Here is a 27,384-nt window from a genome sequence, read left to right on the forward strand (position 1 = left end):
ATAAGATTTGAACATAAATCTTCAGACCTACAGCTTGATATATTTTACTCTTTCACTGTTACAAGGAAGTTCTTAACTAGCTATTTAGGAGTTTATTCCAAATACAGTTTTCAAAATAAAATAATAAGTTTAGTACAAATAAAGATAATATAATTGCAAATGGATCAAAGATCTAAATATAAGAGTTAAAGCTCTTAGAGGAAACAATAGGAGTAAGTCTTCATGACCCTGGATTTGGGAATGGTTTCTTAGATAAGATATCAATAACATAAGCAACAAAAGAAAGAAACAGATAAACTGGACTTCAAAATTCAAAGCTTTTGTGCATCAAAGGCCACTATGGAGAAAGTGAAAAGACAACCTACATATTTATAGACAATATATCCAATAAGGGTCTATTATTGGAAAAAAAAAAAACCTCTTACAGTTCAACCACAAGAAGTCAAACAGTCCAATTTAAAAATGGGCAAAAGACTTGAATAGACATTTCTTTAAAGAAGATATACAAATGGCCAACAAGTACCTGAAAAGATACTCAATGTCATTAGTCATTAGGGAATTGCAATGAAATCATAAGATACCACTGCACACCCACTAGGATGACCATAATTAAAAAAAAAAAAAAGACAAGTCTTGGTAAGGTTGTGGAGAAACTGAAACCCTCAAACATTGCTGATAGGAATGTAAAATGATGCAGCTGCTGTTAAAAACCGTCTGGCAATTCCTCAGTAAGTTAAACACAGAATTACCATATGACCCAGTAATTCTTCCAGTACATAAGCAAGAGAATTAGAAACAGGTGTTGAAACACTTATCCACAGATGTTTACAGCAATACTATTCACAACAGCCACAAGGAAAGCAACACGATGTCCATCATCCATTCCACACAATGGAATATTATTCAGCCATAAAAAGGAAAGAAAGTAATGATACATGCTACAACATAGTGAAAATACTAAGCTAAATGAAAGAAGCTGGGCACAAAAGGCCACATACTGAATGACTTCATTTATATGAAATACCCAGAATAGGCAAATCCATAGAGACAGAGAGCAGATTGGTGGTTGCCAGGGGTCGGGGGAAGGGATCATAGCTAGTGACTGCTTAATGGGTCCAGGGTTTCTTTTCCAGGTGATGAAAATGTTCTGAAGCTGGACAGTGGTGATTATTACACAACATGAGGAATGTACTTAATGCCACTAAATTGTACATTTTAAAATGGTTAAAATAGCAAATTTTATATTAAGTGTATTTTACCACAATAAAAAAGGGCTGTTAAAAAATGTGTGTGTGTATAAAATATAATTCAGCAAAACAGAAGTGACTTAGGATCAAATAAAGAAATTGTAAAATATTCAAATACACATCGTCACTAACCCTAGCTCAAAGAGGTGGTATCAGGAAGACAGAAGTAAATGGAATCAAAACAAATTCTATGTCACAGGGTAAGAGTAAAGGAAATAACTCCATGGTGAAAAACATATACACACAAAGCTCTACACATACCGAACTTATAATCCATAAAAGGCAAGCAAATTAATTAAAAGTAATCTTTTAAAAATTGAACATTTTAAAAATTGGATTGGCGAGGTCACTGATTCATAAAGTTCTAGATCAGAGCTCTAAAGAAAAAAGGGTATTTAATGAATGATAGACACCTACCTTTCAGCCCAAGGTCCCCTTTCACATGTAAGATAGAGCTTTATTGCCTTCCAGCGTCTCAGAGTGGCTAACTGTGGACTGCTAAGTTGTTTAAGCATATTATTATACCTCAAGTTCTCTTGGCGTGCTTTTCGATTAAATGGCTCCACAAAAAACTCCTGAAAGAAACAGCAATAAATAATAGCACTGAATCATATATTTAGAGGTATATTTAAAATTTAATGCCGTAATTTTAAACATCTGACCCAATAAAATCAAGCAATGAAAGAAAGAAGCTGGTAACCAACAAGATTTTCTTATTCCATTAGAATCATTTCTTTAATATAATTCTAGCTATAATCTACTTGTATTTTTTAAAACTTAAGAAAGTAACTAACCAACAATAAACGTGAAGAACTTCAAAAATGTAAAGTGTCTCAACATAAGATTTTAAATCTCAGAATTATTAACCTTATACCATCAAGTAAAATGATTTTCTTTTGAGATCTTTTGATTTATAAGGCATCTGGAATGTGACTCAAGTTTAAATAAAGTAAAAGGAAGAGTAACCACATTCTACTCTACTGTTGATGGCCTGAAAGGCAATGCCAAAGACAAAAGAAATCTATAGGGGCAAATCTCTCACAATGAAAAATTCCATCACTTAAGAGTGCTACTCTCTGAACAGCATCCTAGCTAGCAAATGAATTCACATACCTATTCCAGTTTTCAGGATAAAATAGATTCTGATAATAAGTTCTACCAAGATATAACTCTAAGCCCTGAAATTAAAATTTTAAAGTTTTCAAAAAGACAAGAGGTAAGCCTGGCTTATCTAACTCACACTGACATTCATTTATGAGGAAATATTAGGAACTAAAATAGTATTTAACTTGTTTCAAACAAATAACACTGAATCACATTAAAATGAATAGTTAAAGACATTGATTTAAGAGACACCTTTTAAAGACTTCTCTGGTGGCACAAGTGGTTAAGAATCCACCTGCCAATGCAGGGGACACGGGTTTGGTCCCTGGTCCAGGAAGATCCCACATGCCACAAAGCAACTAAGCCTGTGAGCCACAACTACCGAGCCTGCACTCTGGAGCCCACGCGCCACAACTATGGAAGCCTGTGCACCCTACGAGCCCTGCCGCAACTACTGAGCCCACGTGCTGCAACTACTGAACCCGCATGCTGCAACTACTGAAGCCTGTGCACCTAGATCCCATTCTCCACAACAAGAGAAGCCACTGCATGAGAAGCCCAGGTACCACAACGAAGAGCAGCCCCCGCTCGCAGCAACTAGAGAAAGCCCACGCACAGCTATGAAGACCCAACACAGCCAAAAAAAAAAAAAAAAAAAAAAAGACATCTTTTAAAGAGGCAGTACAGACGTGTGTGGCTATAAGCTTTGGAACTAGACCTGGGTACAAATCTTAGGTACTTAATTCTCTGAAGCTCAGTACCATCACCTGTAAGATGGGGCTGACAGTAATTGTCATCATAAAGATTAAGATTTAATGTGCTTAATATAATGCCAGAAAGGTAGCAAGCTCTCAATAAATTATAGTTATTATTATAATTGTTACTGTAACTACTACTATATTTGTAGGAAATCAATGATTTGGGAGACAGTGTTATCGAATATTTAAAACAGATCATTGCTGAGACAACTGAAGAAGTCATGAAAGCTCCATGATAATTAAACATCAATTTCACAGTTTTGAAGTTCAAGCACATAAGGATATTCTTTTTTTTTTTGGTTGTGTTGGGTCTTCGTTTGCTGCATGCGGGCTTTCTCTAGTTGTGGCGAGCGGGGGCTGCTCTTCATTGCGGTGGCTTCTCTTGTTGTGAAGCATGGGCTCTAGATGCATGGGCTTCAGTAGTTGTGGCACGTGGGCTCAGCAGTTGTGGCTCACAGGCTCTAGAGAGCAAGCTTGGTAGTTGTGGCACATGGGCTTAGTTGGTGCATGGCATGTGGGATCTTCCCGAAACAGGGATCGAACTCATGTCCCCTGCATTGGCAGGCAGATAATCTTAACCACTGCGCCACCAGGGAAGTCCTCATAAGGATATTCTTTTTTTTTTTTTTAAAGGGAGAAGCAAATCTGCCTTTATTCTTAGAAAACGTGATCACCAATGATGAAAATCCAACGGCATCTACCAAAGAGCTACTATAATAAGTGAGTTTAGAAAGGCTGCAGGATACAACATCTTCTACAGGAAGCTAACTCTTCCTAACAAAAGGCCTATATGACTGTCCTAGCAGTTTTTCTTCACTGATCTGAGACAAGGCCAGTAAGCCACAAAGCTCCTTATTCGAGTGTTTCTCGGTCGTTTGCTCTTGTCATACAAACCCAGTTTTTAAAAAAATTTTACTGAGGAGACCCAGTAGTGACTGGGATGTGGGAAACCAGCATTCTGGTGGGAGGGTACATTTTCTGTACAGTTTGGCGAGCAATTTCACACACTGCAGATTGAGAGCTTTAAATATTTAACCAATTCTACCTCTTGTAGTCTATCTTAAGAAAACAATCATTCAGGCAAAGCTCTATATACAAGCATTCCACTGAATCATTACCTATAATATGGCAAAAATTGAAAATAATTTAAACATTCAATAATGTATCTTTTATGTATCCATTCAATAATGCTTTCGAAGAACTTTTAGAAAAAGGTTCATGTTAGATGAAAAATATCAGGAAAAATGCTAAACTTGCAAAATATTATTACTGTTACATATTTACTACATAAATACAACTATAAAACTAAGAAAATATTCCAGAATGTGGACAGTAGTTAATACTGAATGACAGGACCTATCCTCTTCCACTTCTTAAACTGTCTTCAATTACGTTGTACTACTTGAATATCTGAATCACAGAACCTCCCCTCCAATCTAAGGACAAAGGAAAGAATATTTAAAGGTGCTATATTTGAAAATAAAGTCAGACATTGCATCATAGCTCAGTTTTATTTTCAGTAGTTAAGAAACATTTAAGCACCAAACAAAGCAAGTGAACCCTCAGCACCCAAGGGCCAGTAGAGGCAAAAGATGAGGCCCCCATAGTGAAGTGGCAACTACTGCAGGAATCACTGCCCTAGGAGGGATGCACTGTCTAGGAAGGGACACAAGTTTAGACCTTAACCCCTTTCCCTAGCCCTGACTTAGTGGGCAACAGGGGGCCCAAAGCGCTGCATGGTCCGGATCACCAGAGAAGGCTGGTCAAGAAAGTTGACGATGGAAATTCGGAGAAGGCGGGAATCCAGCTCTCCGGCGGACCACCAGGACGCTGCCGCTATGAGCTCCTTCCCAATCGCCCCTTGGTGCGGTTCAGCACCTGGGGCCAGGGACCCACGGGCAATCTCCGCCTCCAAGGTGGATGGGACAGGCACGCTTTGGGCAGATACGTGTGGCCGGCTTCCCGGCCCTTTGGCCGTGGATGCGGGGTGTCCGCCCGGCCCCGAAGAGTGCTGTGCCGCCGCGACACGCAGAGCTCAGTAGTTTGCAGCGGCGGCAGCATCCGCGCTGCAGGGCCCGCCCAGCCACCCCTGCCACCCCAGCTGCCCAGGACTTCAGAGTCACCCGCCATCCTGCCTGTGCCCCCCCATAAGGATATTCTCAAATCAGGTTTTCCTAGAAAAGCTAAGTGTGAAGTTAAAGAGAAAATGCTGGTTGGTATAGTAGTTGGTAGAACATCTTTGAGGGCAATATAACAGTAATTATTATCATAATTGCTCCATACCGGTAATTCCACTTATTCTAGGGAAGTCATTGTGGATAAGCATAAAAATATGACTACAGGGCTTCCCTGGTGGCGCAGTGGTTGGAAATCCGCCTGCCGATGCAGGGGACGCGGGTTCGTGCCCCGGTCCGGGAGGATCCCACATGCCGCGGAGCGGCTGGGCCCGTGAGCCATGGCCGCTGAGCCTGCGCGTCCGGAGCCTGTGCTCCGCAACGGGAGAGGCCACAGCAGTGAGAGGCCCGCGTACCGCAAAAACAAACAAACAAACAAACAAACAAATATGACTACAGAGACGATCGATACTATTTATAATAAAGAAGAAACTGGTAAATTAGGTCTAAAACCGGGAAATAAGTTTAAATCTTCTAATACATAATATAATGGAATATTAGACAATCATATAATGGCATGGAAAAATGTTCACAGTACATTTTAAGAAAGTAGTAGCAAATGAAACTACCATTTTGGTTAAACCAAATATATACATAAAAATACAGGAAGGATAATATACCAAAATATTAGTAGTGGTGGATTACGAATGTTTCTTTTTATACCTAAGTTATGGAATAAACATGTGTTTTTATTTGGTCTTCTCTAATTTGTTTCATCTGTGTTCTCTAGTTTTTAGCATATAGATTCTATACATATTTTGTTAGATAGATATCTAAGTACTTCATTCTTTTTAGACCTATTGTAAATAGTATTTATTTAATTGCTGTTTCCAATTGCTCGTTGCTAGTATATAGAAATATGATTAAATTTTGTGTATTGATATTGTGTCCTGCAATGTTGCTAAATTCATTAATTATAGATTTCTGATAGATTCCTTAGGATTTTCTACGTAGATAATTATGTGATCTGCAAATAGTTTTATTTCTTCCTTCCCAATATAAATGCCTTTTTTTTTTCTATTCTTATTGCATTTCCTATGTCTTATAGTACAATAGTGACTAAGAAGAGTGAAAGTGAACATTCCACCCTAGTCTCTATTTTATGGGGAAAGCACTCAGTTCTTCCCCATTAAATATGAAGCTAGCTGTACAATTTTTGTAGAGATTTAGGTATTCCCTTCTAATCCTAGTTTGCTAAAAACTTTGATCATAAATAGATGCTGAATTTTCTCAAATGCTTTTTCTGCATCTACTGATATGATCATGTACTTTTTCTTGATAAGTCTATTAATGTGACTGATTATTAACTGATCATCAAATGTTGAACCAGCCTTGCATTCCCAACAGACACTCTACCTGGTTGTGATGTATTTTTTTTTATACATTGCTAGATTTGGTTTGCACCTATGTTCCCAAGGGATACTGGTCTGTAGTTTTCTTGCACTGTTTTTGTATGGTTTCAATATGAGGGTAATATTGCCTCATATAATGAGTTGGGAAGTTATGCCACTTTTCAATTTTCTGAAGAGAGTGTGAGGAATTGGTGTAACTTCTCCGTTAAACACTTGGTAAAATTTGCCACTGAAACCATCTGGGCCTAGAGTTTTCCCTCTTGGAAGGTATTTAACTATAAATTCAATTTCTTTAACAGAGAACTATCCAGGTTATCTACTTATTATTGAATTAGTTTGGGAAATTTGTAGCTGTCAAGAAATTGATCCATTTCATCTAAATCATCTTATTTATGTGCACAGATTAGCCTGTAGTCGTCCCTTATTATCATGTTGATGTCTGTGAAGTCAGTGGTGATTCATTTCTGGTATGAGTAATTTTTCACTTTTTTTCCCTCAATTTGGCTAGAAGTTTATCAATTTTATTGATATCTTAAGTAGATTTTGGTTTCATTGATTTTCTCTATTGTTTTTCTGCTTTCAATTCCGTTGATTTCTGCTCTTTAATAAGGGAATTCCCTAGTGGCCCAGTGGTTAGGACTTGGCGCTTTCACTGTGGTGGCTCAGGTTCAATCCCTGGTCGGGGAATTAAGATCCCACAAGCCGCGTGGCACGGCCAGAACAAAAAAATAACAAACAAAAAAACCAAACTAATGTAATTTAGTTTACTTTTTCAAGTTCCTTAGGGTAGAATGAACTTATACTAAAAAAGAAGAAAGGTCTCAAATTAATAAGTACTTTGTATTATAAATTTCCCTCTAAGGACTGATACATACTCAGCCTCCTTAAAGATATCTACTATCAGCCTGATAGACTTTTTACATAATCACTATGTACAGAACATTTTGATATTAATTTTTAAGTTCTTATCTGTTTTTCTTCCAATTCTCAAATAATTTTTGGACAAACAATAAGAAACACTGTTCGGACTGAAGTGCCCTGGAGCCCGAGGGGAGGGCGGCCTCACTAAGGCTGCTGGCTCTGGAGGGGCCCCACCAGCTGAAGCCGCAACAGTCCTTAGGACCGCGGGCCAGAGTGAGTATAACGTGGAGGAGCTTAAAGATGGCGGAAGAGTAAGATGCGGAATCACCTTCCTCCTCACAAATACATCAGAAATACATCTATCTACAAGTGGAACAACTCCTACAGAACACCTACTGAACGCTGGCAGAAGACCTCAGACCTCCCAAAAGGCAAGAAACTCCCCACGTACCTGGGTAGGGTAAAAGAAAAAAGAAAAAAACAGAGACAAAAGAATAGGGACGGGACCTGCACCAGTGGGAGGGAGCCGTGAAGGAGGAAAGGTTTCCACACACTAGGAAGGCCCTTAGCGATCGGAGACTGCGGGTGACGGAGGGGGGAAGCTTCGGAGTCACGGAGGAGAGCACAGCAACAGGGGTGCGGAGGGCAAAGCGGAGAGATTCCCGCACAGATGATCAGGGCCGACCGGCACTCACCAGCCCGAGAGGCTTGTCTGCTCACCCGCCGGGGCGGGCGGGGCTGCGAGCTGAGGCTCGGGCTTCGGAGGTCAAGATCCCAGGGAGAGGACTGGGGTTGCTGCATGAACACAGCCTGAAGGGGGTTAGTGCGCCACGGCTAGCCGGGAGGGAATCCAGGAAAAGTCTGGACTTGCCGAAGAGACAAGAGACTTTTCCTTGCCTCTTTATTTCCTGGTGCTTGAGGAGAGGGTATTAAGAGCGTCGCTTAAGGGAGCTCCAGAGATGGGCGCGATTCGCGGCTATCAGCGTGGACCCCAGAAACGGGCATGAGACGCTAAGGCTGCTGCTGCTGCCACCAAGAAGCCTGCGTGCGAGCACAGGTCACTATCCACACCTCCCCTCCCGGGAGCCTGTGCAGCCCGCCACTGCCAGGGTCCCGTGACCCAGGGACAACTTACCCGTCAGAAAGCACGGCGCGCCTCAGGCTGGTGCAACGTCCCACCGGCCTCTGCCACCACAGGCTCGCCCTGCATCTGTACCCCTCCCTCGCCCCCACCTGAGTGAGCCAGAGCCCCCGAATCAGCTGCTCCTTTAACCCCAATCTGTCTGAGTGAAGAACAGATGCCCTCAGGCGACCTACACACAGAGGCGGGGCCAAATCCAAAGATGAAGCCCGGGAGCTGTGCGAACAAAGAAGAGAAAGGGAAATCTCTCCCAGCAGCCTCAGGAGCAGCGGATTAAATCTCCACAATCAACTTGATGTACCCTGCATCTGTGAAATACCTGAATAGACAACGAATCATCCCAAATTGAGGAGGTGGACTTTGGGAGCAATGATATATATATTTTTCCAACTTTTTCTCTTTTTGTGAGTGTGTATGTGTATGCTTCTGTGTGTGATTTTGTCTGTATAGCTTTGCTTTTACCATTTGTCCTAGGGGTCTCTCCGTCCGGTTTTCTTCTTCTTTTATTACTTAAAAAATTTTTTTTCTTAATTATTTTTTATTTTAATAACTATTTTATTTTCCTTTATTTTATTTTATCTTCTTCTTTCTTTCCTTCTTTTTTTTTTTTCTCCCTTTTATTCTTAGCTGTGGGGAGGACAGGCTCTTGGCGCTCCAGCCAGGCGTCAGGGCTGTGCCACTGAGGTGGGAGAGCCAAGTTCAGGACACTGGTCCACAAGAGACCTCCCAGCTCCACGTAATATCAAATGGCAAAAAACTCCCAGAGATCTCATCTGAATGCCAAGACCCACCTCCACTCAATGACCAGCAAGCTACAGTGCTGGACACCCTATGCCAAACAACTAGCAAGACAGGAACACAACCCCACCCATTAGCAGAGAGGCTGCCTAAAATCATAATAAGACCACAGACACACAAAAACACACCACCAGACGTGGACCTGTCCACAGGAAAGACAAGATCCAGCCTCATCCACCAGAACACAGGAACTAGTCCCCTCCACCAGGAAGCCTACACAACCCACTGAACCACCCTTAGCCACTGGGGACAGACACCAAAAACAACAGAAACTACAAACCTGCAGCCTGTGAAAAGGAGACCCCAAACACAGTAAGTTAAGCAAAATGAGAAGACAGAGAAACACATAGCAGATGAAGGAGCAAGGCAAAAACCCACCAGACCAAACAAATGAAGAGGAAATAGGCACTCTACTGGAAAAAGAATTCAGAATAATGAGAGTAAAGATGATCCAAAATCTTGGAAATAGAATGGAGAAAATAAATGATTAACAAGGACCTAGAAGAACTAAAGAGCAAACAAACAATGATAAACAACACAATAAATGAAATTTAAAATTCACTACAAGGGATCAGTAGCAGAATAACTGAGGCAGAAGCATGGATAAGTGACCTGGAAGATAAAATAGTGGAAATAACTACTGCAGAGCAGAATAAACAAAAAGAATGAAAAGAAGTGAGGACAGTCTCAGAGACCTCTGGGACAACATTAAACAAACCAACATTCGAATTATAGGGGTCCCAGAAGAAAAAGAGAAAAAGAAAGGGACTGAGAAAATATTTGAAGAGAAAACAGTTGAAAACTTCCCTAATATGGGAAAGGAAATAGTTAATCAAGTCCAGGAAGCACAGCGAGTCCCATACAGGATAAATCCAAGGAAAAACATGCCAAGACACATATTAACCAAACTATCAAAAATTAAATACAAAGAACAAATATTAAAAGCAGCAAGGGAAAAACAACAAATAACACACAAGGGAATCCCCATAAGGTTAACAGCTGATCTTTCAGCAGGAACTCTGCAAGCCTGAAGTGAGTAGCAGGACATATTTAAACTGATGAAAGAGAAAAATCTACAACCAAGATTACTCTACCCAACAAGGATCTCATCAGATTTGACAGAGAAATTAAAACCTTTACAGACAAGCAAAAGCTAAGAGAATTCAGCACCACCAAACCAGCTTTACAACAAACGCTAAAGGAACTTCTCTAGGCAGGAAACACAAGAGAAGGAAAAGACCTACAATAATAAACCCAAAACAATTAAGAAAATGGTAATAGGAACATACATATCGATAATTACCTTAAATGTAAATAGATTAAATGCTCCAACCAAAAGACATAGACTGGCTGAATGGATACAAAAACAAGGCCCAGGGCTTCCCTGGTGGCGCAGTGGTTGAGAGTCCGTCTGCCAATGAACGGGACACGGGTTCGTGCCCCGGTCGGGGAAGATCCCACATGCCGCAGAGTGGCTGGGCCCGTGAGCCATGGCCGCTGAGCCTGCGTGTGCAGAGCCTGTGCTCCACAACGGGAGAGGCCACAACAGTGAGAGGCCCGCGTACCGCAAAAAAAAAAAAAGGCCCATATATATGCTGTCTACAAGAGACCCACTTCAGACCTAGGGACACATGCACACTGAAAGTGAGGGGATGGAAAAAGATACTCCATGCAAATGGAAATCAAAAGAAAGAAGGAGTAGCAATTCTCATATCAGACAAAATAGACTTTAAAACAAAGACTAGTACAAGAGACAAAGGACACTACATAATGATCAAAGGATCAATCGGAGAAGAAGATATAACAATTGTTAATATTTATGCACCCAACATAGGAGACCCTCAATACATAAGGCAAATACTAACAGCCATAAAAGAGGAAATCGACAGTAACGCAATCATACTAGGGGACTTCAACACCCCACTTTCACCAAGGAACAGATCATCCAAAATTAGAATAAATAAGGAAACACAAGCTTTAAATGATACATTAAACAAGATGGACTTAATTGATATTTATAGGACATTCCTTCCAAAAACAACAGAATACACATTCATCTCAAGTGCTCATGGAACATTCTCCAGGATAGATCATATCTTGGGTCACAAATCAAGCCTTGGTAAATTTCAGAAAACTGAAACCATGTCAAGTATCTTTTCCGACCACAACACTTTGAGACTAGATATCAATTACAGGAAGAAATCTGTAAGAAATACAAACACATGGAGGGTAAACAACACACTACTTAATAACCAAGAGATCACTGAAGAAATCAAAGAGGAAATAAAAAAAAAAACCTAGAAGCAAATGACAATAAAAACACAACGACCCAAAACCTATGGGATGCAGCAAAAGCAGTTCTAAGAGGGAAGTTTATAGCTATACAAGCCTACCTTAAGAAACAAGAAACATCTCAAATAAACAACCTAACCTTACACCTAAAGCAATTAGAGAAAGAACAAAAATCCCCAAAGTTAGCAGAAGGAAACAAATCATAAAGATCAGATCAGAAATAAATGAAAAAGAAATGAAGGAAACGATAGCAAAGATCAATAAAACTAAAAGCTGGTTCTTTGAGAAGATAAACAAAGTTGATAAACCATTAGCCAGACTCATCAAGAAAAAAAGGGAGAAGACTCAAATCATTAGAATTAGAAATGAAAAAGGAGAAGTAAGAACTGACACTGCAGAAATACAAAGGATCATGAGAGATTACCAGAAGCAACTATATGCCAATAAAATGGACAACCTGGAAGAAACGGACAAATTCTTAGAAATGCACACCTTCTGAGACTGAACCAGGAAGAAATAGAAGATACGAACAGACCAATCACAAGCACTGAAATTTAAACTGTGATTAAAAATCTTCCAACAAACAAAAGCCCAGGACCAGATGGCTTCACAGGCGAATTCTATCAAACATTTAGAGAAGAGCAAACACCTATCCTTCTCAAACTCGTCCAAAACATAGCAGAGGGGGCTTCCCTGGTGGCGCAGTGGTTGAGAGTCCTCCTGCCAATGCAGGGGACACGGGTTAGTGCCCTGGTCTGGGAAGATCCCACATGCCGCAGAGCGGATAGGCCCGTGAGCCATGGCCGCTAAGCCTGCGTGTCCGGAGCCTGTGCTCCGCAATGGCAGAGGCCACAACAGTGAGAGGCCTGCGTACTGCAAAAAAAAAAAGAAAAAAAAAAAAAATAGCAGAGGGAGGAACACTCCCAAACTCATTCTACGAGGCCACCATCACTCTGATACCAAAACCAGACAAGGATGTCACAAAAAAAGAAAACTACAGGCCAATATCACTGATGAACATAGATGCAAAAATCCTCAACAAAATACTAGCCAACAGAATCCAACAGCACATTAAAAGGATCATACATTATGATCAAGAGGGGTTTATTCCCAGGAATTCAAGGATTCTTCAATGTATGCAAATCAATCAACATGATACACCATATTAACAAATTGAAGGAGAAAAATCTTATGATCATCTCAAAAGATGCAGAGAAAGCTTTTGACAAAATTCAACACCCATTTCTGATAAAAACCCTCCAGAAAGTAGGCATAGAGGGAACTTTCCTCAACATAATAAAGTCCATATATGAGAAACCCACAGCCAACATGGTCCTCAATGGTGAAAACCCAAAACCATTTCCACTAAGATCAGGAAAAAGACAAGGTTGCCCACTCTCACCACTCTTATTCAACATAGTTTTGGAAGTTATAGCCACAGCAATCAGAGAAGTTAAAGAAATAAAAGGAATCCAAATTGGAAGAAAAGAAGTAAAGCTGTCACTGTTTGCAGATGACATTATACTATACATAGAGAATCCTAAAGATGCTACCAGAAAACTACTAGAGCTAATCAATGAATTTGGTAGAGTAGCAGGATACAAAATTAACACACAGAAATCTCTTGCACTCCTATACACTAATGATGAAAAATCTGAAAGTGAAATTAAGAGAACACTCCCATTTACCACTGCAACAAAAAGAATAAAATATCTAGGAATACACCTACTTAAGGAGACAAAAGACCTATATGTAAAAAATTATAAGACACTGATGAAAGAAATTAAAGATGATACAAATAGATGGAGAGAGATACCATATTCTTGGATTGGAAGAATCAACATTGTGAAAATGACTCTACTACCCAATGCAATGTACAGATTCAATGCAATCCCCATGAAACTACCACTGGCATTTTTCACAGAACTAGAACAGAAAATTTCACAGTTTGTATGGAAACACAAAAGACCCTGAATAGCCAAAGCAATCTTGAGAAAGAAAAACAGAGCTGGAGCAATCAGGCTCCGTTACTTCAGACTATACTACAAAGCTACATATGTGCCAGTATGTAATGGCACAAAAACAGAAATATACATCAATATAACAGGATAGAAAGCCCAGAGATAAACCCACGCACATATGGTCACCTTATGTTTGATAAAGGAGGCAAGAATATATAGTGGAGAAAAGATAGCTTCTTCAATAAGTGGTTCTGGGAAAACTGGACAGCTACATGTAGAAGAATGAAATTAGAACACTCCCTACCACCATACACAAAAATAAACTCAAAATGGATTAAAGACCTAAATGTAAGGCCAAACACCATCAAACTCTTAGAGGAAAACATAGGCAGAACACTCTACGACATAAATCACAGCAAGATCTTTTTAGGCCCACCTCGTAGAGAAATGGAAATAAAAACAAAAATAAACAAATGGGACATAATGAAACTTAAAAGCTTTTGCACAGCAAAGGAAACCATAAACAAGACTAAAAGACAACCCTCAGAATGGGAGAAAATATTTTCAAATGAAGCAACTGACAAAGTGTTAATCTCCAAAACATACAAGCAACTCACGCAGCTCAATATCAAAAAAACAAACAACCCAATCCAAAAATGGGCAGAAGACCTAAATAGACTGTTTCTCCAAAGAAGATATACAGATTGCCAACAAACACATGAAAGAATGCCCAACATCATTAATCATTAGAGAAATGCAAGTCAAAACTACAATGAGATATTATCTCACACCGGTCAGAATGGCCATCATCAAAAAATCTAGAAAGAATAAATGCTGGAGAGGGTGTGGAGAAAAGGGAAGCCTCTTGCACTGTTGGTGGGAATGTAAATTGATACAGCCACTATGGAGAACAGTATGGAGGTTCCTTAAAAAACTAAAAATAGAACTACTGGGATTCCCTGGTGGCACAGTGGTTGAGAATCCGCCTGCCGATGCAGGGGACACGGGTTCATGCCCCGGTTTGGGAAGATCCCACATGCCACGGAGCGGCTGGGCCTGTGAGCCATGGCCACTGAGCCTGCGCCTCTGGAGCCTGTGCTCTGCAACGGGAGAGGCCACAACAGTGAGAGGCCCGCGTACCACACACACACAAAGAAAATGTAAATATAGTACCACCCTGCGACCCAGCAATCCCACTACTGGGCATATACCCTGAGAAAACCATAATTGAAAAAGAGTCATGTACCACAATGTTCACTGCAGCTCTATTTACAATAGCCAGATCATGGAAGCAACCTAAGTGTCCACCAACAGATGAATGGATAAAGAAGATGTGGTACATATATACAATGGAATATGGTACATATATACCATGGAATATTACTCAGCCATAAAAAGGAACGAAACTGAGTTATTTGTAGTGAGGTGAATGGACCTAGATACTGTCATACAGAGTGAAGTAAGTCAGAAAGAGAAAAACAAATACCGTATGCTAACACATATATATGGAATCTGAAAAAAAAAAAAAAGAAAAGAAAATGGTCAGAAGAACCTAGGGGCAAGATGGAATAAAGATGCAGACCTACTAGAGAATGGACTTGAGAATACGGGGAGGGGGAAGGGTAAGCTGGGACAAAGTGAGAGAGTGGCATGGACATATATACACTACCAAACGTAAAATAGATAGCTAGTGGGAAGCAGCCACATAGCACAGGGAGATCAGCTTGGTGCTTTGTGACCACCTAGAGGGGTGGGATGGGGTAGGTGGGAGGGAGGGAGACGCAAGAGGGAAGAGATATGGAGACATATGTATATGTATAACTGATTCACTTTGTTATAAAGCAAAAACTGACACACCATTGTAAAGCAATTATACTCTAATAAAGATGTTAAAAATAAATTAAAAAATAAAAAACATAAAATATTGTTCATTTTCAAAGTTCAGTCTTGTTATTACTCTCATTTGAACATTAAATGCTTGAAATCAACATAAAAAACTGGTATTAAAAACGTTTAATAATTTTTACCTGAAACTTGAGCTTGCTCTCTCCCCCTTCCCGGTCTCGTTTATGCATATTCACCATTAAGGCTTCATAACAATCCTTCCAATAAAGTGCCATGCTCTCATGACCATCATAAAATGCATGGGTTTCATACTGCTTCATATAAGGTACAATCTTATAAAAAATATACATACGCAAAATTTAATGCATGCTTCCATAAAAATGATAATTTAGTAGAAAAACCCCACTCAACAAAGATGAAACTTACATATTTTTCAATGTAAACTTGCCATTCATTTGAACTGCAATATTCTTGAAAATCTTCGAAAAATGAAGAGCTTCCATTGGTAAAAGGTAAAGAAGGCAGATGCAAGTTCATGAAGAGAAGCTCATAAATTTTGGAAACCAGGGTACGGACAAGCGGAATCAGAAATGAGTATATTTCAGTCTGTTCCTTGATTGATTCGCTTAGAACATGTTCCAGCTTCCCTAAAATGTAACATGCTTCATCCTGATTTTCAATCACCTTGGTCTGAAGAAGGGTGTTTAGCTTAGCTGATGCCACTGCACAAACCTGGAGTGAAATAGTAAAATAAAGCAGATATTTAATGATAACAAAGTTCTTTGGCTCCTCTTGAAGTTGTTTTTTAAAATAAATTATAAAAGTAACCCACGTTTCATTTGGAATATACAGAAAAGTTAAGAGGTTGATAATTAATCACCCCAACATCCACTCTACTCCTTCAGAGAGTTTGCAGGAATTCGGGGATGATTCCATCTCTAATTCTAAAAGATATAAACCAAACAGAATATCCAACCCCTTGCCACAGTGACTGGTTCAGGTAACTCATCTTTCAGTCAACTCATGTCACTGTCTTTGTCACATGGATTCATTCAGGGATAGCTTTATCATGCAAAGACACAACTTTTATACAATAACAGTAAAGAACTGTGAAAGGGCTTGGATTTTATCAATACCTCATCTCCAAGCTGACAAGTTAGCCTACCATTGTTTCATAGATGCTGGCAGAAGAATGAGACTCCTGGATCAGAGACGAAGATCTACAGCATTAGCAATAGCCAGAATATCAGCACTTGCCCTGTTCCCCGAAATGTAATTCCATGGTGAGAAATGAACAGAACTAGATGATGCCTGCACACCCAGTGGTTGCATTATAGGAGAGGAACCCCAAGCAAAGTGAACACAAGTCTTTTAAATTGGGTAGTAAGTGTACCTGAACGTTGCCTTGGAAGGAGACATTATCTTTATTATACTGGACAGTAAACAAACCTGCTTTTGCTCTGGAGGGAGACATCATCTCTATCTTCCCAAGCTGTTCTCTATACCTGCGTCCTCAAAAAGACAGTTCATCACAAAGGCATCCAGTGTCTGTATTCACAGGAGATCCATGAAGAACTGTCTACCAACAATGACTCTAGGAAGAAGCACTCTCTTTCTCTGGATATGAACAAGGAAGCATGTAGCCTTAATTGCTGCTGGCAGTGATTTTGTGACAATTAGGGCAGTCAGCTTAAGACAAGCTGACATGATGGAGAGTAATGCTGTGAGAACAGCAAACAAATGGAACTAGAGCCTTGACTGAATCATGCCTTAAACTCATCTTAGCTATGGAATTTTCAACTATTTGAATCTTCTTAACTAAGTCAGCTTGCATTGATATTTCTGTTATTTGGAATCAAAAGCATTCTTATAGATAAAGGACAGTGAACAGGCAACTGAGTAAAGTTCCCAAGGAAAATACATATCTAGGTCACAAACCCAGGCAAAGGAATATGCTATATTACTCTTAAGCTCTGGCCTTAAACTCCATCCTAGAAAGGTAAATTGGTCATGAAGGGGCCTCATTTCATCTAGACTAGAGAAAGATGGAAGTCTTAAAACCAAAACAGGACAAATGATATAAAGTGTCTCCTTCTCCCTTAACCCTATAACCCAATTTTGGATCATATTACTTTCAAAATAAAGAAAAGCAAGGGAAAGAAGGGAAGTATTAAAAACTGACATCACTTCAAGAATATATATGTGCCTATATACAGAATCTAAAAAAAAATGGTTATGAAGAACCTAGGGGCAGGACAGGAATAAAGATGCAAATGTAGAGAATGGACTTGAGGACACGGGGAGGGGGAAGGGTAAGCTGGGACGAAGTGAGAGAGTGGCATGCACTTATATACACTACTAAATGTAAAATAGATGGCTAGTGGGAAGCAGCTGCATAGCACAGGGAGATCAGCTCGGTGCTTTGCGACCACCTAGAGGGGTGGGATAGGGAGGGTGGGAGGGAGACGCAAGAGGGAGGAGATATGGGGATATATGTATATGTATAGCTGATTCACTTTGTTATACAGCAGAAACTAACACACCACTGTAAAGCAATTATACTCCAATAAAGATGTTAAAAAAAAAAAAAAGAATATATGTGTACCAAAAGCTGATCTGAGCTGTATGCACATGTCTTTGCAGGCCAAGGCAACAATAAGGGATCTCAGGCAGTCTTTCCATGCAAGACTTAAAGAAGCAAACAGCATTGGAGGACACAACCTCTAAGATGGCTCAAAACTTTAACTTTTCTACTTTTAACTTAAGCCTCTACTAGTGAAGCTTCTCTACCCTTCTCAGGTTTTCCCCAAATCCCTTCACTTTAGTCTTTGAATCTACTAAAGCAGCTCAAACCCAATAGAGGCCAACAAATGTGAGACAAAAGGTCATAAAATATCATTATCCAGGAAATACTAATGTTAATATTCTGGGCTTTTTTGCTATATGTTTTTAAAAATACTATTCACATGAAAGGTTGAATATTCAGTGATTTGCTTTTAAGTTAGTATCACAGTATTAAATAACTATAAGTTTATATGTTTATTTAAAATTATAAAGACACTTTCAGTGAATACAATGATTTACTTACCACCGACTTAACTTTGGATACACACACTACCCCCCCACACATAGATATGATAGCCCTGCCCTCACATTATAAAGAGTACTACATTATGGTCACCTGAGAAATGACAAAAAATACCTGGGCCCTAGTTCTCCTGTTTAATTACTGAGTGATGCCCCACACAAAGGCCTTTTTTTTTTTTTTTTTTTTGCGGTACGAGGGCCTCTCACTGTTGTGGCCTCTTCCATTGCGGAGCACAAGCTCCGGACGCGCAGTCTCAGTGGCCATGGCTCACGGGCCCAGCCACTCCGCGGCATGTGGGATCTTCCCGGACCGGGGCACGAACCTGCGTCCCCTGCATCGGCAGGCGGACTCTCAACCACAGCGCCACCAGGGAAGCCCACAAAGGCATTTTTAAAAAGCTCCTCTAGGTGATTTCATGTGTAGCTAGTGAAGAGAATCACTGGCTGAGCCAAGACAACTGAAGGAGCAGAAACCCAGACAACACGGTGACCATATACTGCATCTAAATAAATCAACAACTTACTCAGTCCTGCTTTAAAGACAACCTGGGAGATCCTGGCATTGATGTGAAATCTCCTAATACTTAAATGCTGGCAATTAAATAATAATGTATGGGCCAAACAAAACAAATTTGCTAGCCAGATTCTTTTTGCAGGCAACTCTATTTAAACCCCTATAAGGGAAGGGGTTCCTTCCCCAGCCTTTAACATGCACAAACTCAGGGAAATATGCTTTTATTCCTGAGGGAGTGAAATTAAACAAGTAGCTAGTGAGAAGTATTATAGGTCACTAACTACTGGTTGATAGGATCAGTCTTACCTGTAGGTGCTGCACACTTTATTTATTTAATAAGTATTTATAGAGTGCTACTATGGTACAGGCACTGGATATTTAATCATGAGCAAATTAAAACAGACATTTTACTTCTTGGAAATCTCACCAAGGATAAAAACACTGAGGGTGATCATGAGTGGAAAAAAACAGAGTTCTAATATCTAAAAAAAGAACTACCTGGTATGCTGGCTGCAAGGGCTTTAACAGCCAGCCACCAGACTCATATTAATAAAAAAGCCAAAAAAGTTACCTTTGTTCTATTTCTAGATGGAGAAAAAAAGAAAACTACAATGAACATCTATGTGTACAAATACTGTTTGGTATTTTAGATTATTACCTCAGGATATAGTTTTAGAGTAGAATTACTAGACAAAGCATATAATAACTTTTTTTTAAAGTTCTTAGTTCATATAATTTTCAAACTGTATTTAAAAGCTGTACAATTCAAATTTTCATCATCCACATATCAGAATGTTTATTTTTTGTTTAGCTTTTCTGCTTTTTCCATGTTTTTTCCAATGACCATGTGTTACCTTTATGATTAGGAAAAAACCCACTATCTTTTAAAAAGTTAGTAATGTGGGGAAATGAGTTTAATATAATTGTAAGAAAAATAAAAAAGAACACAAAATTATCAAAATATATGATGATTTTAATCATCTAAAAAAATATAAACAGAGAAAAAAACATTAAAATATTGACAGTTGTTTTCTCTTAGGCTATGGGATGAAGGATGTTTTATCTATTTTTTCTCTTTATGTTTTTTGGGTACTTTCCACAATGAGTATGTTTTCTTAAATGACTGGAAAAGAATATATGTTGAAAAATATGGTCTTTTTAAAATAGGGCAACCTTATGGTATTTTAACCTCCTCATGTTCTTATCAATATTATAGCAAGTTTATATTAGAAACGATTATCAAAAGAAAATAAAAAGGGCCAGATAAATAACCATGCGATACATGTCATGACTAATCCAATGCAGGTAGTCACAAGCATCCAATGTAAATAGAAAGATGACAGACTAAAATCTGCATGGAACTTTCCCAACCTTTAAAATTTTTGAAAATAATAAATATTCTGTGGGTCCATCTTTTATTTATCTTTATAGTAGAAACCTAGCACAATGCTAACACTTGGTAGGTATTCAGTAAGTGTTTAATAAATGAAGAAAAATGAGATAAATGTAAAACTGAATTAGTGGATTACTAAGTACAGAAAAAGATTTTGACAGAACAATTTAAAAAATAATTTTCCTAAAAATGCAAGCCCTGAACTCCACACGTATAAAAGTCTATGCAGGCTGTAGAGCTCGTAGCTATACTAAACGTAGATGATGTGAGTAATGCCCTCTAATATAAGCTATACATAAATCCTCTAAAAGGAAACCTTAAATTATACTGAATCATAAACATCAGGAAAAAAGAATCGATTAGCCGCCTCTCAAGCTTCTTTCTCATCTCACAAAACTGAAACTAGAGTTAAATCATGATATTTTTGAAACTGATTAAAAAATTAAAATGCTGAAAACATAATTGCCATTCAGTTACTGCACAAATTCCTATGTTGCATGTGAGTATATAAAATAACAAAAAAGAATCGACAAACCTGCAAATTACCCCTTCCAATGAAGCCTAGAAGCATCTGGATTTGAATCTGTGAGAGTTTCACCCATACAGGACTTTCAGAATACCAGACTGACAGACTGTCGAAGAGCAGCATCATATCCTCTAAAAGCTAACACAAAGGAAAAATTGAGAAATAAAAACATTCCATTTTTAAATCTACTGATGATGAGTTTTCCCAACAGTAATACAAATCATAAATATTTCAAAACCAATTCAATGTTCAGTTGGTAAAAAACAAAAGAATTATCCTAGTAAGAGTTACTTAACAAAAGTAACTATCACATCTGCGACTATCACATCTTATCCATGTTTATCACATCTGATTAAATATTAATGCTCTGAAAAGAGGGAATACAAAATTTCTTTCTTTGAAAGTCCTTCACTACTAAACAAATAATTTCAAAGAGATGTTACTGTACCTTCTCAGTCCACATGTTCGAATTAACTAGTCCCTCTGACTGCAGAAAGTCCTGTATGATCAGCATGAGTCGGAAAGCATTTTCAGCAGTTACTGGATTAAATTTTGCTTCTCTGTTTTCTGTGACTGCCCATTCTAACATCTTCTGTAGCAAACTAAGTATAAAACAAAGTCCTCTTAAAACCATTTTAAATTTATAAAAATAACAGGTCACCAAAAAAAAAAAACCCAGCAACAACAAATCTCGTTACTTATTAATAGGAATGTACCTCCAAAGATACAGTATCACTGGCAGGTATAAGACACTGTGGATAGAATTTAGTAATAATGAAGCAACTTTTTAATCTTTGGAGTACTTATCTTTAATATACCTAATATTAAAAGGCAAAGTAAAAGTTACCTGTTTGACTTGACCTTGAAAAAGCTATGAAAATAATTCACATTCCAGCCTCCATGAGATACTTAAAAGTTTCTTTGAAACTGAAATTGGAGGGCTTCCCTGCTGGTGCAGTGGTTGAGAGTCCGCCTGCCGATGCAGGGGACATGGGTTCGTGCCCAGGTCCGGGAAGATCCAACATGCCACGGAGCGGCTGGGCCCGTGAGCCATGGCCGCTGAGCCTGCACGTCCGGAGCCTGTGCTCCGCAACGGGAGAGGCCACAACAGTGAGAGGCCCACGTACCGCAAAAAAACAAAACAAAACAAAACAAAAAACCGAAATTGGAAATGTTAGGGAAGAAAGCCTTATGCCTTACAGAGAGTCTAGACCTATGGAAAAACAAAAAAGTAATTCTGTTCTAGTGTGCTGTTGGTACAGTGTTCTATCATATGCAGGGAACTCAAAGCTTTAGAGAAGTAATTTTCATGAAAACACTACTACCTTCCTTTAGCATGGAAGCACTCAAATTTGGACAAGACTGTAGAACACATGCACCAAGTGCTTAGATACTGCAGAAAACAACTTAAACAAGGAATATATAATCACTTAGAATCCAAATTAATGTAAGAATTAAATCTCCTCACATTGGAGTTAGTTTTGGATTTCTCTCTAGATCCCACTAGAATGGCAGACAGGAGAAGGGCTGAGCACAAAGCTTCTCCTTTTCTCTCTCTCTACATCCACTGAATACTGAATAAAGGTTCAATAACAAATATTATTTTGGACTCCTGCCCACTCTAAAAGGAGAGGGCATATCACCAATGAATGCTTACTTACATTAGTTTTATTTCATCTGATGGTCGAAGTAGCTCACTGGATATTCCTGGTTTAGTTAGTGCCGAAAACACTTGTCCCCGTTCAATCCAAGTATCGTCATCAGACTTTTCTAGTCCCTTACACATTACACAGTTCAAAATATTTGTCAGTAATTGAATAAGCTCTTCCTCACATCTCTATAAAAAAGAGAAATTAATATGAAATTATTAGAGGGAGGGGGTGTTAAAAGCAGATCATGAGAACCATCAGGTACATGAATTATAATCATGCAACATATTTTTAAGGTGGCTACATGAACCTGGAACTTTACTACGAAGGCCCTAGAGATGTAAAGATGAATAAGACACTGGCTTTGCTCTCAAGACACTCACAATTTGGTGACTTCCAGGCTTCTAATACCTTAGATCATGAGACTTGGAACATGAATAATACATGAAATTGTTAACAATCACACATTTCTGAGGTCAGACATAAAAAAAAATAAAACCACATTTGGACAAATAAGGAATCTTACCTCTTGGTTTTCAAGTAAAGGGAAGTCATCACTAAAGCCCACATCATTTGTGATGCTGCTTTCTTTGTCAGACTGCACAGAAAATGACTTAGTGGACTCTATCGGGGATGGCGTGCTAGGCAAGCTGTCTGGCATTTGACTTCCACTATCACTCAGTTCACATGAATCAATTCCACTGAGATCTAAACTCAGATGTGAAGGGTTATTATGCCAGAATTCTCCTCGATTCTCTGATTTGAAAGATAATTCTCCCATCAAGCTATCTTCTTGAAATAATGGTGTGTTTGAGTCTAGGGAGTGTCTATCCTCCAAACTCCAATGATCTGAAGACACATGAGCTGAGGCAAAAGAGCTGATTTTTTCCTCATCTGTCTTTTCATCAGAGTTCCTCTTCATATCTTCAGCTGATATATTTTTATCATTGTCTTTCATTACAACAGCCCTACTGTGCTTATGAAGAGTATTTCCATTTTCAAAATTTGCTTTTAAAAAAAGCCTAACTAAAGTGTCTTGCCAACCCACTTGTTGAGATATTTGATGTGCTGCATCTGGCTGGGACTGTAAAATCTGTAAAATCTGTGAAGAGATTAAGAATGCAAAATTCGTCAAAAAGTGTACAGTACTTTACATCAACAACAGTTTCTTTTCAGCTATTTTAATGACAAAGTAATTTAGTAAGAAACTTTGGAAGGATATACTTTCAAACGATTATATTCTTAACTAGATTAGAAAACATTTGGACGGCAGACATTGTGTTTTTAACTAATCTGCATATTACTCATTGTATATCTAGAGTTGGGACTCAAATATTTGCTGAAAGATAAAAAAGGAAAAAAAGATAAAATAATCCTCCACATACCAACACACTCACGTTATTAATTTAATTTGGTTGGAGAAAAAAATATAGATATATAGGTACATATAAAATGTATAAAATGTATATAAATGTATAAAATGTAATAAAGTTATATCCTCTCAACTAAGTACTTTCCATGAGCCTAGTACATTTGTTCAGTAAATACTGAACATCTACTATGTGCCAGGCACAGTTCTGGAACTATGGTTAGGGAGTAAACTAGAACACATAAGAAACTTTGACAGAACCTAGGTACACCAAGAATGTTTTCCCACCTCATTTTTTCCTCAGGCAAAGTTAATGGCTGCTTTTACAAAAGCATTTTTTTTCATTAACTCTACATGGTACAAACAAAACAAGAACTGAACTTTAATTCCAGAAAACTATTTCCAATGAGATGGATGCTGATATTTAGCTAGAATAAGAAACTGAAATTAAAGAGTAGACATTTACATGGCAATGTGTATGATCTCTAGTATCCCAACTGACTTCACATTTTTTGGATAAAAACAAGTTCTCAAACACTATCAGAAATGCTGTTAAGATCTTTAAGACATTTTAATCACAAAGCCAATAAACTTCTAAGTAGATGAAAAGAACTTTGGCTCCCAGTGTTTATAGAGTATCTCTTTTATCAGAATTTCTAACTCTGACAAATTTCATAGCAGGAAATGAGTTATGTTGGTACAGATTTCAAAATTAATGGTTCTTATGTACACTGATGCTGATATAGAAAGCAGTGAGTTGCAGTGAGTCATGATGACACGTTAAGTTTCTTTCCTCACTTAATGCCATCAATCAGTGAGCTACCTTTACTGTAGCAGTGCACAATAGCAATTTTAAACACATTAACTAAGTTGAACATATTAACCCTTTGGTTGGCAAAGAAACTTTTCATGATTTCATGACTTTAAAATTTTCAGACTTATTTTACAGCAATTTTATAAACACATAATGAATAAAAACTGGGCTGTACTGAAAGAGGTTTCTAATTGCACACTGAAAGGAAAAGGATCCATTTACATGACCTGCTTCAAGGAAAACATGGCAAAATCCATTAAAATGTAAAATGTGAATACTCTTTGACAGAAAAATTACATTTCATGAATTATGTCCTACATATGTATTACCATGGATAGGTAAAGACAAATGTAAAAAAATGTTCCTAACACAAGTTTGTTAATATGGTAAAACAGGAAACAATCTAAATGTCCATCAGCTGGGAACCAGATAATACTTTTATAGAATAGCCATAGAATAAAAAACTACGTAGCTGTTAAAGAGAAAGACATAACCAGATTTACTGATGGAAAGGTACTGTGACATAATTAGGGAGTAAAACTAAAAAGAAAAACAAGGAAGCAAATTAAATACTAGACTGGTCAGTGGTTGCCAGTAGAGGAGAGAGAAGGATATAATCAGGAAGAAGCGCATGGGGTAACAATTCGTCAACTTAGAGGTTAAATGAGTGGACTGAAGGTAAATCATTGTTGGAATACACTCATAAACAAACTACAGAAAATCTTTTCCACAAAGGTTAAGAGATTCAGAAACTCTAAAATATGGTGTTTGCATTAAAAATGGTCACAACAAAAGGTTCTGAATAAAGAAAATATTCTCTGGTAATACATTTTTGACTCTGGAAAGGGCATTATTTCCAGGAGCTCATGTATGGCTAAGAAGAACAAATTTATATGCTGATTTCTTATGATTATATAAAGTTAATTCACCTCAAAAAAGGAAACTATAAAATTATGTCATATAAAAGATATTAAACTTATATCTGGTGAAAAATACTCAATCTAAAAGTTCTTCACAATACAACGATACTGCAATTTTTAAAGTACATCTTTAAAGTTTACTAACCTTTCTGCAGATGACCACCCTGACATTTATACGTGCTCTGTGAGATATATATACCACAGATAACAGATCTTTGAAATTAATAGCAGGATCTATGATGGGAAAAAAAAGTTAAAATTAAATACTAGAGAAAACCAGAGAAAGAACTGTGGTAATAGTTATATATAAAGGCTGACAATCATTTCATTTTTATTTTTTTCCTGCTGTCAACAACAGATGCCCTTTATTTTTTCCCCCAACTTTATTAAGATATAATTGGCATAAAACACTGTTTAAGGTATAAAACATGATGATCTCATACATGTATATATTACAAAATGATTACACAATAAGGTCAGTTAACACATCCATTATCTCACATAGTTACTATATTTCTTTTTGTGGTGAGGACACTTAAGGTATGTTCTCTTAGCAACTTTCAAATATACAATACAGTATTGTTAACTACAGTCACCATGCTTACCTTAGATCCCCAGAACTTACTTATAACTGGAAGTTTGTACCCCTTGTACCTTCACCTGTTTCCCCCACTGCCCCAACTCTGGCAACTACCAACCTACCCTGTCTCAATTTTTTTTTTCACATGTAAGTGAGATTACACAGTATTTTCCTTCTCTACCTGACTTGTTTCACTTAGCAGAATGCCCTCTAGGCTCTTATTGCAAATGGCAGGATTTCCTTCTTTTTTATGGCTAATATTCCATTTTTTATATATATATATATATATACATACACCACATCTTTATTATTCATTCATCTATTGATGGACACTTAGGCTGTTTCCATGCCTTGACTATTGTGAATGATGGTACAATGAACATGGGGTTGCAGATCATACCTCTTTGAGATATGATTTCATTTCCTTTAGATATATACCTGGAAGAGGGATTGCTGAATCATATGGTAGTTCTATTTTTAATTTTTTAAGAACCTCCACACTGTTCTCCATAGTGGCTGCACCACTTACATTCCCACCAACAACACACAAGGGTTCCCTTTTCTCCACACCCTCACCACTAGCACGTATTATCTCGTCTCTTTGATAACCACCAAACTAACAGGAGGGAGGTGATATCTCATTGCGGTTTTGATTTTCATTTCCCCGATAATTAAGGATGATGAGCACATTTTCATGCATCTGTTGACCATTTGCATATCTTCTTTGAAAAAATGTCTATTCAGGTCCTTTGCTCATATTTTAATTGGATTTTTTGCTATTGAGTTATATGAATCCCTTATATATTTTGGATATTAACCCCTTATCAGATTTGACTTGCAAATATTTCCTCCCATTTCATAGGCTACCCTTTCATATTGTTGATGGTTTCTTTGGCTATGCAGAAGCTTTTTTAAAAAAATAAATAAATTTATTTATTTTTGGCTGCGTTGGGTCTTCACTGTTGTGTGCAGGTTATCTCTAGTTGTGGCAAGTGGGCT

General features: G+C 38.2%; 1 protein-coding gene across 3 annotated transcripts in view; it reads right to left on the minus strand.

Moving 5' to 3' along the window:
• NBEAL1 (neurobeachin like 1) overlaps positions 1–27,384 on the minus strand; it is a 176,273-nt gene that overhangs the window by 57,831 nt on the left and 91,058 nt on the right. For all 3 annotated transcript variants that reach the window (XM_067740941.1, XM_067740938.1, XM_067740939.1), the window contains 8 exons: positions 25,951–26,039; positions 23,229–23,804; positions 22,715–22,890; positions 21,502–21,655; positions 21,063–21,191; positions 15,960–16,265; positions 15,716–15,865; positions 1,665–1,822 (listed from right to left, as the gene is read on the minus strand). In XM_067740941.1, coding sequence (XP_067597042.1) covers positions 1,665–1,822; positions 15,716–15,865; positions 15,960–16,265; positions 21,063–21,191; positions 21,502–21,655; positions 22,715–22,890; positions 23,229–23,804; positions 25,951–26,039 — 1,738 coding nt within the window. The remainder of the gene's footprint in view (positions 1–1,664; positions 1,823–15,715; positions 15,866–15,959; positions 16,266–21,062; positions 21,192–21,501; positions 21,656–22,714; positions 22,891–23,228; positions 23,805–25,950; positions 26,040–27,384) is intronic.

This window comes from Pseudorca crassidens, chromosome 6 (genome assembly GCF_039906515.1).
Source record: "Pseudorca crassidens isolate mPseCra1 chromosome 6, mPseCra1.hap1, whole genome shotgun sequence".
Classification (NCBI taxonomy): Eukaryota; Metazoa; Chordata; class Mammalia; order Artiodactyla; family Delphinidae; genus Pseudorca; species Pseudorca crassidens.